At 44.7% G+C, this 16,003-nt stretch overlaps 2 protein-coding genes across 2 annotated transcripts in view; one reads left to right on the top strand and one right to left on the bottom strand.

The window, feature by feature from the left end:
* ELAC2 (elaC ribonuclease Z 2) overlaps window positions 1-16,003 on the bottom strand; it is a 79,686-nt gene that overhangs the window by 41,444 nt on the left and 22,239 nt on the right. The window contains exons 7-8 of the mRNA XM_068263175.1: window positions 2,962-3,036; window positions 2,103-2,161 (exon numbers count right to left, since the gene is read on the bottom strand). Coding sequence (XP_068119276.1) covers window positions 2,103-2,161; window positions 2,962-3,036 — 134 coding nt within the window. The remainder of the gene's footprint in view (window positions 1-2,102; window positions 2,162-2,961; window positions 3,037-16,003) is intronic.
* Window positions 9,168-10,799, top strand: LOC137541938 (posterior protein-like). The gene has a single exon (XM_068263501.1). The coding sequence runs from the start codon at window positions 9,168-9,170 to the stop codon at window positions 10,797-10,799; it is 1,632 nt and encodes a 543-aa protein (XP_068119602.1).

Here is a 16,003-nt window from a genome sequence, read left to right as displayed (position 1 = left end):
TCCAGGTTGGTGGAATGCATGAACTTCCTGTTGATGAACAGGAAGTAATTATTTTTCCTCCATGAGGGGATATTTAGTACATGTCAGAATGGTGTCTCCATTGTGGGCAATAATGAGTGGGGCTGTGGGGAATCCCGGGCTGCCACCCTGATTCTCTGCCTGGTGACCAGCATCTTACCTCCCTGGGTCACATAAGCCTGGCACACGGTGCACACACACACTCCCTCCTCATAGTCACCGCCTAGAACAGACGCTCCCTCCTCATAGTCACCGCCTAGGACAGACGCTCCCTCCTCATAGTCACCGCCTAGGACAGACGCTCTCTCCTCATAGTCACCGCCTAGGACACACACTCCCTCCTCATAGTCACCGTCTAGGACAGACGCTCCCTCCTCATAGTCACCGTCTAGGACAGACGCTCCCTCCTCATAGTCACAGTCTAGGACAGACGCTCCCTCCTCATAGTCGCCGTCTAGGACAGACGCTCCCTCCTCATAGTCACCGCCTAGGACAGACGCTCTCTCCTCATAGTCACCGTCTAGGACAGATGCTCCCTTCTCATAGTCACCGTCTAGGACAGACGCTCCCGCCTCATAGTCACCGTCTAGGACAGACGCTCCCTCCTCATAGTCACCGTCTAGGACAGACGCTCCCTCCTCATAGTCACCGCCTAGGACAGACGCTCCCTCCTCATAGTCACCGCCTAGGACAGACGCTCCCTCCTCATAGTCACCGTCTAGGACAGACGCTCCCTCCTCATAGTCACCGTCTAGGACAGACGCTCCCTCCTCATAGTCACCGTCTAGGACAGACGCTCCCTCCTCATAGTCACCGTCTAGGACAGACGCTCCCTCCTCATAGTCACCGTCTAGGACAGACGCTCCCTCCTCATAGTCACCATCTAGGTGAGACGCTCCCTCCTCATAGTCACCGCCTAGGACAGACACTCCCTCCTCATAGTCACCGTCTAGGACAGACGCTGCCTCTTCATAGTCACCGTCTAGGACAGACGCTGCCTCCTCATAGTCACCGTCTACGACAGACGCTCCCTCCTCATAGTCACCGTCTAGGACAGACGCTCCCTCCTCATAGTCACCGCCTAGGACAGACGCTCCCTCCTCATAGTCACCGCCTAGGACAGACGCTCCCTCATAGTCACCGCCTAGGACAGACGCTCCCTCATAGTCACCGCCTAGGACAGACGCTCCCTCCTCATAGTCACCGCCTAGGACAGACGCTCCCTCCTCATAGTCACCGCCTAGGACAGACGCTCCCTCCTCATAGTCACCGCCTAGGACAGACGCTCCCTCCTCATAGTCACCGCCTAGGACAGACGCTCCCTCCTCATAGTCACCGTCTAGGACAGACGCTCCCTCCTCATAGTCACCGCCTAGGACAGACGCTCCCTCCTCATAGTCACCGCCTAGGACAGACGCTCCCTCCTCATAGTCACCGCCTAGGACAGACGCTCCCTCCTCATAGTCACCGCCTAGGACAGACGCTCCCTCCTCATAGTCACCGCCTAGGACAGACGCTCCCTCCTCATAGTCACCGCCTAGGACAGACGCTCCCTCCTCATAGTCACCGTCTAGGACAGACGCTCCCTCCTCATAGTCACCGTCTAGGACAGACGCTCCCTCCTCATAGTCACCGTCTAGGACGCTCCCTCCTCATAGTCACCGCCTAGGACAGACGCTCCCTCCTCATAGTTACCGCCTAGGACAGACGCTCCCTCCTCATAGTCACCGCCTAGGACAGACGCTCCCTCCTCATAGTCACCGCCTAGGACAGACGCTCCCTCCTCATAGTCACCGCCTAGGACAGACGCTCCCTCCTCATAGTCACCGCCTAGGACAGACGCTCCCTCCTCATAGTCACCGCCTAGGACAGACGCTCCCTCCTCATAGTCACCGCCTAGGACAGACGCTCCCTCCTCATAGTCACCGCCTAGGACAGACGCTCCCTCCTCATAGTCACAGTCTAGGACAGACGCTCCCTCCTCATAGTCACATGAGGGGGGGGGGGGGGAGGGTTCTGTATCTGGGGGTAGAGTAACCCCTGGGTGGGGGGACAGCAGAGACAGACATAGCCAGGCTGCTCACCTTACACACATAGGCGATGACACAGGGGGGGCCTCTGTTAGCCATCGTCTGACGAAGCTCTACAATAAAATGCACATTACTCACAATGACATAATCAACACAATGGCAAACTGTGCACTACATGTAGCAGTATGCACTGACTTGTGCAGGAACTACCTCAATCCTTCTTCACCAAAGCAAGAGGGGTAATTCCCAGTTTTTACTTTTTTTTTTTTTTTTTTTTAATACATTTTATGGAAGTTACACAATAGACATCAATAATATAATAAAAAATAATTTTTATAAACTGAACAATAAATTTGAGGATCGTTGATGCCCTCAGCATTAAAGTGTACCTGAGACGAAAACAAGAAATAATGTATACGTACCTAGGGCTTTCTCCAGCTCCCTCCAGGCTGATGGCTCCCTCGCAGTCCTCCCAGGCAGCCTCAATCCTCCGCTAGCCAACCTGGTAATTACGCCACGTACAGGGCATGCGCACCGACCTTGTGACTGTGCATGCCCTCCCTCCTCTGCAACGGGAGCGCGTTGGGAGCACACGCGTGGCCTGACTGTGCACGCCCTTCCTCGCTGGGACAGTTCTGCGCCTGCGACGGGAGTGCAGTGGGAGCACACATGCGGCCTGACTGTGCACGCCCTTCCTCGCTAATAGAGTTCATCTCAGGTAAACTTTAATGCAGCGGTTATCAGCAATCCATAATTGTAGTGTTAGTTTATAACAGACATTGTACATCATAACGCTGCACGGAACTCTGACTAAATACAAGTATAACGGTAAACCGCTTGGGTCTACACATACAAGCTGCACCCTGAAAGGCCAGCAGAGCGGTCTTCGCCACATGGTGAGTGATCTCCTTACCTGGAGGCGGGCTCCCATTCTTCTGGCCTCCAGCCTCCGCTGAGTGCTTGGGACTTGAAGGTCGAGGTGCATCACCTGCAAGTATAATCAGAACCTTTATTTCGCCAAGCATGACTGGGTCGTGCCTGGAATTGGGCTTGGCACGTACAGGGTACAAGTAAAGGACAGGACACAGAATACCTCAGAAGGAATAGAATATCATATCACATGCAGAGATAATCAAGGTGGCAGAGTTTATAAGGAACACACTGTAATGTCAGGCTTGGCCAGTTATCAGCTCACAGCTCAGCTCCTATGCCCCAATCTATCCTCACCTTCTTCACCCTGTGTGGCACGTTCCCACTTGAACGGGAGGTGAAGAAACAACAGCTGCCCGACTTCGGTTACACCCAGGCCTTGTAGGTGCAAGGTATAGGAGCTGGACATAGAGTGAACTATGTAACTCACCAGAACCAAACAGAAGATATGTCCAGTAACACTCCGAGGTCATACACGTATATACAGAAGTATCGAGGTACACAAGGAGCAGGCGAAATCAAGGTCAAGCAATCCTAGGTCGGTCCGGGCAGAGATCAGAGAGTAGTCAGGGATCAGGCGAAGGGTCGGTACAGGCGGCAGGCAGAGTAGTCAGATAAATCACACCCAGCAAAAGCACACAGACAAAGCTATCACGGGCAACTTCAAACTGTCACATCAGGCTTTAAATACAGACAACATCCAATCAGTGGCCAGCCACACACACCGCAACTGTGACAGTCGAGGTTCACTAGCAGAGATGCGCCATCTGCGCAATCATACCAAAATGCGCACAAGATATGAGTTGGAGCGCCACTTGAATTCATTAGCCTGTTCTGAGAAATCTGTGTTTATTTCAAACCAGACCTGTTATACCAGGAACAGTTTGTTTATCTATCAGGGGGGCAATAAAGCTCCTCCAGGAAGTTTCCTCATCCTAGTTTTAAAGATAAAAAAAATGCATGGAGGAGAAAAACAGACCCCCTCATAAAGTCATCAAACACCACATGCCTGCTCTAGCCTGATGGGAGTCAGAGAAAATGACTTTTAATTCACCATGATATGAAAGAATAAGTCATTCAGACATGTTACTAAATGAATCAGTTTTCCGTCGATGCTAGCCATCCCTAACACCTGCCGAAAGCAAGCAACAGTGTGCTCCGCAGTGGAATACCCTAAGATACACGTGTTTGGTACCTGTGTGACACAGAGAACGCCAGAAGCATGCCTGTGTCACTCACTGCGGGCTATAGTCGGCTGTTGCCGAGTTATGACCATTCCAGTTATTGCATATTCTTTCTGGTTGTCATGACAAAGGGCAGGAGGAGGCATACACCACCCATCTCATTTTACAACTCCGCCCTCTGGCAGAGGAAGAGTTAAAACAACACTGCTGGACACAGAGGGGAGTCTTTTGTCCAGCCATCCATCTACCATCAAAAGGATTGGCATTTCATTCATGGACTACCCATTCCACAGAACTTTCCATAACTGGACTTCATATCTTCTGTTGGACTTATTACTGCAAAAGGACATACATAAACTGCTCAGACTATCAATAGCTCCTCCTCCTAAAAATAAACTTTTTTAGATATCACAATTTTATTTTTTATTTAAAATTTAGCTTTTAAGTTTTTACTTGTTTCATTGTGTCTGCTCAATGACACCCTCTTTGAAGTTTGCCAGAGCTCAAATCTATGAATTGTTGTCCCTTTTATCTCTTTCCTGTTCACAGAAGCCATTTACTGACAGGAACGTTTTTTATAGCTGTAATTACTTATCAGTGAGGGTTATGCTATAGTCGACCCAGTCCGACCCGGACAGAAACTGTTATTTGCATACCTGATTTTTTACTTTTTCAGGCATAAAAAAATAAAAAAAGGGAACACAGCCTAGTTATTTGTGTGCTTGGCACTGTACATACACACGTCTATCTCATCATGTCACGTCAACTCGGTTGTCCTTTAAACCCTTTCCAGACAGCTCGTGAGTCATTCGATGAGAGGTTCTGTCTCAGCTTCTCTGCATAGCTCTTCTTGGCAGCCCTTAGTTCTCAGTTTAGGTTACTTCTTGCCCTCTTGTAGTCCTCCCGGTTGCCGGACTTGTGCAGTGCCTCTTTGCTTCTGCCGTATTTGTTTTGAGAACCACGGTTTGTCGTTTGGATAGAGTTTGAAGGTTTTCGTTGGTATGCAGTAGTCCTCACAGTAGCTAATGTACAAGGTTACGTTGTCCGTCCACTCGTCCAAGTTTGGCGATTCCAGAGCCTTCCAGTCAGTGCAGTCAAAGCAAGCCTGAAGTTGTAGCTTAGCCTCACTTGACCATACTTTGGTGGACTTAAGGACCAGTTTCAAAGTTTCCAGGCACCTCTTGTAAGTATCAGATGGATGAGGCAGTGATCAGATAAACCTAGTGCTGCCCACAGGGTGGCTTTATATGCATCTTTCAGGATCGTATAGCATTTATCAAGGGTGTTAGCGTTCCTGGTGGGGCAGGCGACGTGCTGATGGAAGCGAGGCAGCTCTTGGCAAAGGATAGCCCTGTTGAAGTTCCCATGATAATGAACAGCGAGTCCGGGAGGACAGTCTCCCACTGCGTGGTGTCGCAGAGATCTCGGCATCTGGAGGAATGTACACGCCAACAAGGACATAGGAGGAGAACTCCCGGGGTGAGTATGCCAGCCTGCAGTTTACCAGGATTAGTTCAAGCACCGGGAAGCATTTCTTGGCTAGTACTGAGGTATTGGAGCACCAGGCAGTGCTGATGTAGAAGCAGACACTGCCCCCTTTCTTTTTACCGGAGTGGGTGCGTCACGGTCTGTTTGGATGAGGCTGAAACCTGGGATATGTAGGGAGCTTTCTGGGATGTCGTTGTGAAGCCATGTTTCTGTAAAGCGGAAAACTGGAGTGTTATTGCCAAGTTCCCCTTTGTTGCTGAGAAGCCTCAACTCATCTAATTTGTTAGGGAGGCACCGGACGGTTGCCAGGAGGACTGCAGAGATACCCGAGCGCAGCCCTTTCCTCTTCAGCCTCACCCAGGCACCTGCTCGACAGCCTCCGCGCCGCTGGGTCGCTCCTGTGTGAGATAATCTTCCTGTCATGTGACCAGCAGATGGCGCCATTCCTTGACACAGAGCAATGTTTGGCCTACATCAGCAGAGCAGGGTTAGAAAGAAGCCTGTGGACCTTCTGTGACTCCTCAGCAATGCACAGAGATGAAGCAGCTCTCGTCTGTAGACACACTGCTGGAAGGACAACCACCACACTTCATCCCATATACCAAATCCTCAACCCAGAAAATCCTTCCTGAAACTTCATCATTAACGATTTCTGCCGCCCGGACGTGAAGCTCAGGTCCGGGCGGCTGCTCTGCTGTGCTTCGGCGTGGTGTCCACCGGTAGCCCTGGGATCAGTGAACATGGTTCCCGATCCATCTCCCCTGCAGAAAATCCGGAGCGCTCTTACAAGCGGCTTCAGTTTTTCTGCCCGGAAAAATTTCACATCCCCCTTGTACTTCCGCTTAGCGAGAAGCACAAGGAGGGGAAAAAAAAAAAAAAAAAAAATTAAAGGCGGCCATCTTGTGGCCAAATAGTAGAACTACATCTACATATTTTTTACATTACAATTTACACATATAATAACATTAAAAATTAACTAATTCCCACACCAAAATATTACCCAAATAAAAATTTATGGGAAAAAAAAAATTACAATTAAAAAAAAAAAACCAACAACAAAAAAAACCCCAAAAAAACAAAACAAAAGACAAATAGTTACCTAAGGGTCTGAACTTTTTAAATATGCATGTGAAGGGGGTATACTACAAACATTTTTTAAATTATAAGCTTGTAATCATGATGGATGCAAAACTGAAAAAATGCACCTTTATTTTCAAATATAATATTGGCGCCATACATTGTGATAGGGACAAAATTTAAATGGTGTCATAACCGAGACAAACGGGCAAATAAAATACATGTTTTAAATTATGGTAGCGTGGATTATTTTCAAGCTATAATGGCCGAAAACTGAGAAATCATGAATGTTTTCCATTTTTTTTCTTATTAATCCTGTTAAAATGCATTTATAAAAAAATAATTCTTAGCAAAATGTACCGCCCAAAGAAAGCCTAATTAGTGGCAGAAAAAACAAGATATAGATCAATAAATTGTGATAATTAGTGATAAAGTTATTAGTGAATGAATGGGAGGGAAAAATTGCTCGGATGCATAAGGTGAAAAATCCCTGCGGGCTGAAATGGTTAAAGGACATGCAACACCTACTTTTTTTTTTTTTTTTTTTAGTAAATGTCCTCCTTAGTTGTCCAGAGGATGGTGAGAAAAAATAATGACAGTAGCACAGAGACAGTGTGAGTGAGTGAGAGAGAATGAGGTGTGTGTGTGTGTGTTGGATATGATTTCTATCCAGAACATTGGCATAGGACACATGGTGAAACCATCTCAAAATGCTTGCTGTGTTACAGAAACCAGATCAGGTCACTGCTATTATTACCCTGGGAACAGAAACCATCAGAACCAGTCTAGTGATTAAATGGCCAGTGAAACTGGCATTATCCTATCTCAAAGAATGGGACCCTTGGATGATAAAGCCATAGAAACCGAGGGGACAATGGAAGTTCTCATGGGAAGCAGTCTTGTTAGCAGATGGACAATACCCCAACAGTTTCTGTATGCCTGAGACAATGAGGGCATGGTCACCTTTCAACATCAAACATCTTTGTGAGTGACACCAACATCACAGGACCTCATGAGTGAGGTTACAGCGCCACCTGGAGGTCCAATGAAGACATAACTGGCAAGGACAGGGGGGGCGGAATGATACCTGAGCTGGGGGTGGTCGTGTGGGTGTGTGTGTGTGTGATGAATGGATTTCTTGGCTATTTAAGCCATAAGAGAGAAAGGCTAGGAGTTCTCTCCCAGAAGAAGAAGCTTTCATAAGGCTCTATAGATTCCATCAGCAGGAGCATAGAGAGACATCAGACTCCACCAAGCCTCCATTTTGATGTAAGAAGTAACCATCTTGCTTAAGATATAGTACCTGCATTGATACGCAATTAGTCAGAGTAGATAGGACTAGAGGAGCAACCTTAACTTGTAACTGTGATTCTACTTTGTTATATTTTCTTTAATTTGGAAAAACAATAAATAGCGTTACTGCAACAAAAGACTGTTATTTACAAAAGTAGAACTAGGAAACGAAGTAGCAGATATATCATTTGGCACCCCAGATAGCGTGTGGAATAGTCAAATCCACATAGAACTCCACAATATCATGACTGCTACAGAAAACGGAATCGTGGACGGAACATCCAGTCGCTGCAATCCAGGCTTCCTGGACGATTGATGAAATCCACCTGACGGTTACTACAGACGCCAGGACTCCTTTAAAGAATCCAGGTCCAAGGTATCACCTGAGTTTCGCGCTGGTCGTGAAGACAGAGAGACGCCTGAATCGTTACCTGAAGTGCTGTGAAGTATTCCATCGCTGAGCGGACGCGCAAAGCTGGTGAAGTATGAACACTTTCTTATCTATGACTAATATGCATATATAGTGCTGTATTGCTGTTGTTTTTTTGTTGTTGTTTGTTAGTTCTTAATTGTGTTAGTAAGCCTGTATTAGCTATTCAGTGGTTGCCGGCAGAGACAGGATTGATCACCCTGTGCTAACTGAAGTACCCATAGGATCTATAGGAATAAAACCAGACGTTTTTGAGGGAAAGTGAATTAGATAGTTTTCTAGTGTTCATGTGAAGGGGAAGTAGCCTTCTGCCCAATAGGAAACCTCTCTGGCCTGGATCTTAGATCAGTAAGGAAATTGGTCTGTGTATGTGGGATACGGTCAGTTAGGAGTAGGTAGAGCATTGAACCGATTTTTGTAATTGGATGCACGATACCTGTGGAACAGACTTGTATGTCTGAATTGAAATAGCTATACAATAGAAGTACACGTGTAATTTGTCATTGGCACAGATAGAAGTTGTATTGAAACTGGTGTAGTTTGTATTGCAACTAGTGTATTGTGTTGTTGAAACTTGTATAATTTGTATCAGAAATTGTGTAAGTTGTCATTGAAACTTGTCATTGTGGTGTTACGTGGTCTCAATTTGTGTTAGTGAGACAATAGTGAAGTACTGTTTTGTTGAAGTTTTATCTCAGTTACTTGGAAATTGTAAACATGGAAGTTGTAACAGATTTTCTTAAGAAATATTCCTCTGCCTCTTATCATTTGTGTATGGATGAGGCTTTGACTCATCAGTTTGGTGATTTAGAAAAGCAGTGTGACATGCAGAATGAAAAGTTGCAAACTAAAGTGTCTTCTAAAAAAAATAGAAAACAGAGAATGGCCAATCTTATTGATATGTTAATTAAGATGAAAGAGATCGCTTTACAGAAAGAATTGCAATTTTACACTGAAAAAGCTCAGCTAAGGAAGGAGCTTGATAACATTATGCAAGGTTGTTTGGCCATGGATATTAAGAATAATGCTTGTGAATGTGAGGAATTGAAAGAGGAAGTTGACAAACTTGGTGAAGAGAATTGTGATTTACAAGAGTGTTTAGAGGATTGTGAATCTAGATGCAGACTCAGAGAATTACATATTGCATCTTTGGAAGCAAAAGAGTCACAAAAAGATTGTGTTATTCAAATGCTTACAGAGCAGCTGGCTCAAAAGGAACAATGTTTACAGTTGTTAAAAGCCCAAGGTAACAATGCATGCAACCATGGTAACAGCTCAGATTACAAATCCCTGGGAAAGGAGCAAAGAGGCAGAGAGGAGCATCCGATTTGTACTGCAGACGAATCTCAATCTCCTCCCGAGCTGTCATTAAATCAAAATTCCACACTCTTTACTCCTATCCCAGACAGGGTTGATCACCAACACAGAAATGCTCAAGGGCAAGGTCATGCAAATCATAATGTGCACTCCACAACACTCTCTATACAGGATCGCACAAACCTGTGCCAGATATTGGGGAAGTTTGACACTTCAGCCTCACCTGTCAGCCTCTCCAATAAACTGGAAGCTGTAGTCACTCAATATAATTTGGGAAACAGAGATGCCTGTGCGCTACTGCGTGCATGGCTCCCTTCACAGCTGTGTGAGAAATTACTGCCTCCTGTGGGGACTCATACTGGTCTGTTGGCAGAACTTAATTCCAATTGGGGAAATGCAGCAGACAGAATGGGAGAGTTACAGAGAGTGATGGGAGGGAGAGATGCTAGAGGAACCAATGCGCTAGAAAATGCCAGATTTAGAAAAGGTGAAGACCCTGTTTTATTTTGCAGTGAGTACTTGTCACTGTACAAATCCACATTTAATTGCCCAGATATGTCTCCTGACGACGGTAGTTTTCTTTACTCGATGGCTAACAAGTGTACCTTTGTGGATTATCACACAAAGATTGCACTCAGAAATGCTAATTCATACCAGACATTTCTGAACATAATAAAGGACTGGATTCAGGAGACAAATCAGGACAGTAAAATGCAAAGGAAAATTGCAGAGGTAACTAAGAGTGAAGGAAGAGTCAGATCCACTGGCAAATGTTATAAATGTGGGCATATGGGACATTTCATGAGAGACTGTAAAATGAACAGGAGAGTAGGGGGTAACAGAAGTTTGGCTGACAGGAAATATCAGAAGAGGCCTGGACCAGACAGGGTGCAGAGGGAAAACGTCCAAGATCCCGATGTTACCCTATATGGTCCACTCCTAAAAGAGCTAGAGAGGGTTAAAAGTAAGATCGCTGAAATTCCAGAGGAATACAAGACCCCACCCCCATCCAATCCTTATGTGAAACCATAGGGATTACAGGCCCCACCCTTGTCCCCAGTATGTCAACTTGAGAGGGACAAGGGCAATAGACCACATATCCAGGGAGCGGTAGGGGGCCATCGCGCTGATATACTTCTGGATACAGGAGCAGCTGTCAGTTTGACAAATGTGACATTGACAGCTGACCCTAATGGCAAGTCAATTTTTTTGAGAGATTTTGGAGGTCAGGTAGTTCCTGCATTGCAATCAATGCCAGTGCCCATAAACATAGGAAACATGGACATACAACACAGTATGTACCTGTCTCCTACACATGAGGGCACCATCATTGGATCGGATGTAATGAGAGCACATGGTTTGGTGGTCGATCTTTGTAATTGGATGTTGTGGAGAGGATCCAGGTACAAAGGGAAGGTTTGCATGATCACTGACAATTATGGGTTGGCATCAGTGAAACCCAGTGACACTATGGATCCCAGAGCATTGTTAAAAACTAATGATCAAAGGTTAGCTGAAATCTTGTGGCAGCATGACAAAGTGTGGGCGACATACAAAAATGAGTGTGGCAAGGTGACAAATATGATTGTCAAAGTAGAAGGCCCAGATCCCTTACCACAGAAACAGTACAAGATTCCCCCTGAATCAATTCCATTTGTACAGTGCACCATTGAAAATTTGTTGGCACAAGAAGTGATTAGAGAATGCCAATCAACAAATAATGCACCCCTATGGCCAGTAAAAAAGGGTAATGGTTGGCGACCCTGTCTAGATTTCCGTGCACTAAACAAATGTACCCCATCTGTCACCAATGTTGTTGCCAAAATGCCCGATATGATGACAGCGCTCAAATCATCTGCAGCAGTGTATTCGTCTATCGACGTCTCAAATGGCTACTTTTCGATCCCCATTCACCCAGATAGCCAATACAAATTTGCATTTTGGTTCCAAGGAAAGCAATACACTTTCTACAGGTTGCCACAAGGGTTCAAGTCCAGTTCAACCTATTTTCATAAATGCATGATTGATGTTTTAAAATCTTTTTCAGAGCCAGAATGTATCATTCAATACGTGGATGATGTGCTTATCCAGACAGACACTAGGGAGCAGCACTATGCTCTCCTTAATGAGTTACTAACATTAATTGAGAAAGCAGGGTTAAAGCTGAACCCAATGAAGGCCCAGTTAATGAAAGATTCTGTTTCCTTTTTGGGAGTTGTAGTTTCAAAGGGGGGGAGGACTCCTGACCCAAACAAATGTGAAACTAACCAGAAACTTCCGAGGCCCAATACAAAAACAGCACTCCGACAATTCTTGCGTCTTGTCGGTTTCTGCCGAGACTTCATCGAAGGATTTGCAGAAAAGGCAAAACCTCTTTATGAGTTATTGAAAAGTGACAAAACGGAGGCAGATCTGCTAGAGTGGGCAGAAGAACAGGAACAGGGATTTAAACTGTTGAAAATCACTTTAATGCAAGCCCCAGCATTAAGTAATCCCAACATGGAATTGCCATTTGCTATACAAGTGTACACATCAAATGTAGCAATCACGGCTGTGTTGCTAGCAAAAGAGGCAGCTTTGATAGGGGTTAAGTGGGCTCCCTATGACATAGAGGGACAGCAGGCTTGGGAAAAAGATTTTGAAGGCTGGAAAAATGATGCAGACATAGCTGAACTACTGCCTGTACTTAAAACCCCTACCCCTTGTTTAGCCAAGGAGCAGGATATAGATGAATCCTTAAAACATCTTAAAAGTCCGAGTAGACTCAAAGCGGCATATGCTACTGTTAAGAACTGATACCGCACTTGTTTTCTTCTTTTCCAGAGCCCAGTGGAGCGAAAATTAACAGAACGGAGGCATCTGGACAATGTACATAAAAATTTTATTTTTCATGGTGCTGATTAGGCTGTGTAGTAGTGACACAGTGGAACTTGAGGAGGAATACTCTGGGTATGGAGATGAAGATATGGAATTACATAATCCAGAGTCAATAATGACAAAGCAGATAAAACAATGGATATATTTGCAACAAAAACATGAGGACAACAATAACAGGAGAAGAAAATCTAGACTGACAATGGATCGCCGTGTGCCATTGGAAACATACCAATGGGGCAATCAGGACGGAGATCAATATAGAAAGTTTTTTTCATTTGGCAGGTTTAATCCCAATTCCAGAGACAATAGGCTTTCATTTGTACACGGAAATCCTGAGTTTAAACTTGAATCTCTGCAGTCATATGTGAATGTTAAAATATATATGAACGAAACGGGTTATTGGTTGGGGGGTGAAAAAGGAACGCAGGTTCAAGAACACAAGGATATACACTATGGGATTATACATGAACACTTAAAGGAAGGAGAATATGTATTTATGTGTGGTGTATATTGGTATAGAAACATGCAACCAGCAAACACACCCAAGGAAATTACACTCACATACAGGGATGAGAATCTGGGCGGATTCCAAAGGGTTCCGATGACACAAGAACGAGGTGATAATTTCATAATCGGGTCAATATCCAGAGCCTATAAGTCATACAGAGAGGCAGTAGGCTATTGGAAATGTGAAACAGCAGACATAGAAGTGGGGGAGATACAAATCCTTGATGGGTCATCGGAACACTTGGGAATCTGCACAGAGAGCAGGACAAATGACTCTGAGGAGTATGGGTACTTGGAGATAGGACAACCACTCCAAGTAAATCTAAATTCTAAAAGAACACTTATCACTGAGGTTCAATATGCCATGTCCACCTGGCACTTTAACATATCTCAGTGGTTAATAAAGACCTACTATCCGGTATGTGCTAAATACACCCGCAATCAAGTACGTGGTTTATACAACTGGATTACTCCCAAGAGTAATACGGGTAGACGTGCAAGCACCAGAAATGGGCGCCTACTCTTGAGGAGTAATCGAGAGAAAAGGGATGTATTTGGCACTGTACTCGGAGGAGTTGGTACAGGAATGGGAATCCTAAATGAAGCCGATATTGAGATTATAAGGAATAAGTTATCTGCCATAGCGTCAGATAGCAAGCAAGGATTTGTTAAACAAAGAGAGATCAATGATATCCTTGACAACATTCAGCAAAAACACATAAACACACAAGTAAATGTTGCTAGAGATTTCATTGAGAACTTCAAGACACTGGTAGACAATGTAGTGAGAAGAGGAAGGAATACATCATGGGCGTTGGTCTGCACGCAAGGACAGACAGAACTGTCAACCAACATCAAATTAATAATACAGTCACTGCATGAAGGTGAATGGCCTTTTGAGCTGCTTTCCCAAGTTGGTAAACATCTCCCAAAACACATAACTTTTACTAGTCCAAAATGGTGGGCGAGTTCGTGGTTGGGGTGTATTGATCCAGATTCTGAAAAATGCTATGCGACTTCACTTATAGTGTATTCAGAGTCGCGCCCGGTTATTATATATGATATTAAATCCATTGGTATACTAACCGGAGAATCTTTAATCTTACACCCGAGGCTGAACTTCCCACAGGTGATTAGGGAGAAGGGGAAATGGCAACAGGTTGATGTTTCCCTCTGTCTGCAGCGAAACCATGATGTATTGTGTTCTCCAGGTCAGTTCAGGAGGGTAAATGAAAGATGTTGGGAGGATGCTTCCATTTGTGTTTTGGATGGAGAGAAGATTGGCAGGGACAAGGCACCAGTGTACTATTTAGGACATAAAAGGGTTTGCTTTTTTGTCCTAGATACTACTAACGTAACATTAATCCTAGACCAAGGATGCTTTGTGACAGTATCTGTGGCTAGAGGCTCTTGGTGTACCCTGGGCAGTGTTTCCGAAATCCAAACTACTAAATGGAACTATAGCATTCCTTCTGTTGCACGGTGGGTCATTGATTTCAAGTATAATAATCCTGTCGATATCCAGATGATGAATTTGGGAATGGGTAAAGAATTACAGGTTTGGTTGGAAAAATTGGACAGAGATGAGCATGTGCTGAGGGAATTGCAAGAAGAAGGGGCCAATGCAACTATAATGGTGCACCATGATCAAAATGAACTTAAAAAGGTTGAACGTATGTTGGAAACGGATTCAGAAGGCTACTGGTGGGAGTATATATTTGGTTATTCTAACAAGGCTAGTACAATACTGAACTACTTGATGCACCCAGTTGTAGTATTACTAATTGTTACCATAACTCTATCAGTAGGACAGATAGGCATGTGTGTTTTTATGAGGTACTTATATAGAAAGATGCAGCTCCCTCCTAGGATGACGGGAACGCCACCAGACAGTGCAGTCGCTTCTTCCCAGGCAGAGGCTCTACTGTCTGGGGTCGAACAGGAACTAAAGCAGACCTGTAAGAATTGTCATCGAGAAGGGCATGGTATAGAGAACTGCTTTATTCCTTACCGAAAAACCCAGATGCATATATGATGAGTCTAAATATGAAGGGATATAGGAAAGTGACAGATGAATGAAATAGGTATATAAAGGGTAGAGCATAGCTAATATGCCGGTGAAGCACTTTTACAAGTGAGTTGCACTAGTTTAGTGGAATGAAATTGGAGAAATTGTACCAACCAGTATAATGATAGGATGTTCATAATTATTGGATTGTAATTTTGTAGTTGTATTGTAATTTTTTTTATTGTAATGTACATAATAGTGAATGTATAATTCGGTGGCTCCTCTAGGTCCAGGTTATCATAATGGTTATAATATCTTGGTGGGGTCAGTGAGAATGAATTTGAATGAAAGGTGTGTAAATGGACTACCTGAAGCAAAGGTAAAATTCTTGCCCCTAGGAGCGGAAGAGAACCCAGTTATTGATGAAGGACTGTGTGTGTGTGTGCCTTTCAGGCACAAAGCGGCATATGTTGGATATGATTTCTATCCAGAACATTGGCATAGGACACATGGTGAAACCATCTCAAAATGCTTGCTGTGTTACAGAAACCAGATCAGGTCACTGCTATTATTACCCTGGGAACAGAAACCATCAGAACCAGTCTAGTGATTAAATGGCCAGTGAAACTGGCATTATCCTATCTCAAAGAATGGGACCCTTGGATGATAAAGCCATAGAAACCGAGGGGACAATGGAAGTTCTCATGGGAAGCAGTCTTGTTAGCAGATGGACAATACCCCAACAGTTTCTGTATGCCTGAGACAATGAGGGCATGGTCACCTTTCAACATCAAACATCTTTGTGAGTGACACCAACATCACAGGACCTCATGAGTGAGGTTAC

The sequence above is a fragment of the Hyperolius riggenbachi genome, chromosome 12 (genome assembly GCF_040937935.1).
Source record: "Hyperolius riggenbachi isolate aHypRig1 chromosome 12, aHypRig1.pri, whole genome shotgun sequence".
Taxonomy (NCBI): Eukaryota; Metazoa; Chordata; class Amphibia; order Anura; family Hyperoliidae; genus Hyperolius; species Hyperolius riggenbachi.
The sequence above is the reverse complement of the archived record's forward strand: the minus strand, read 5'-3'. Positions and strand labels throughout refer to the sequence as shown.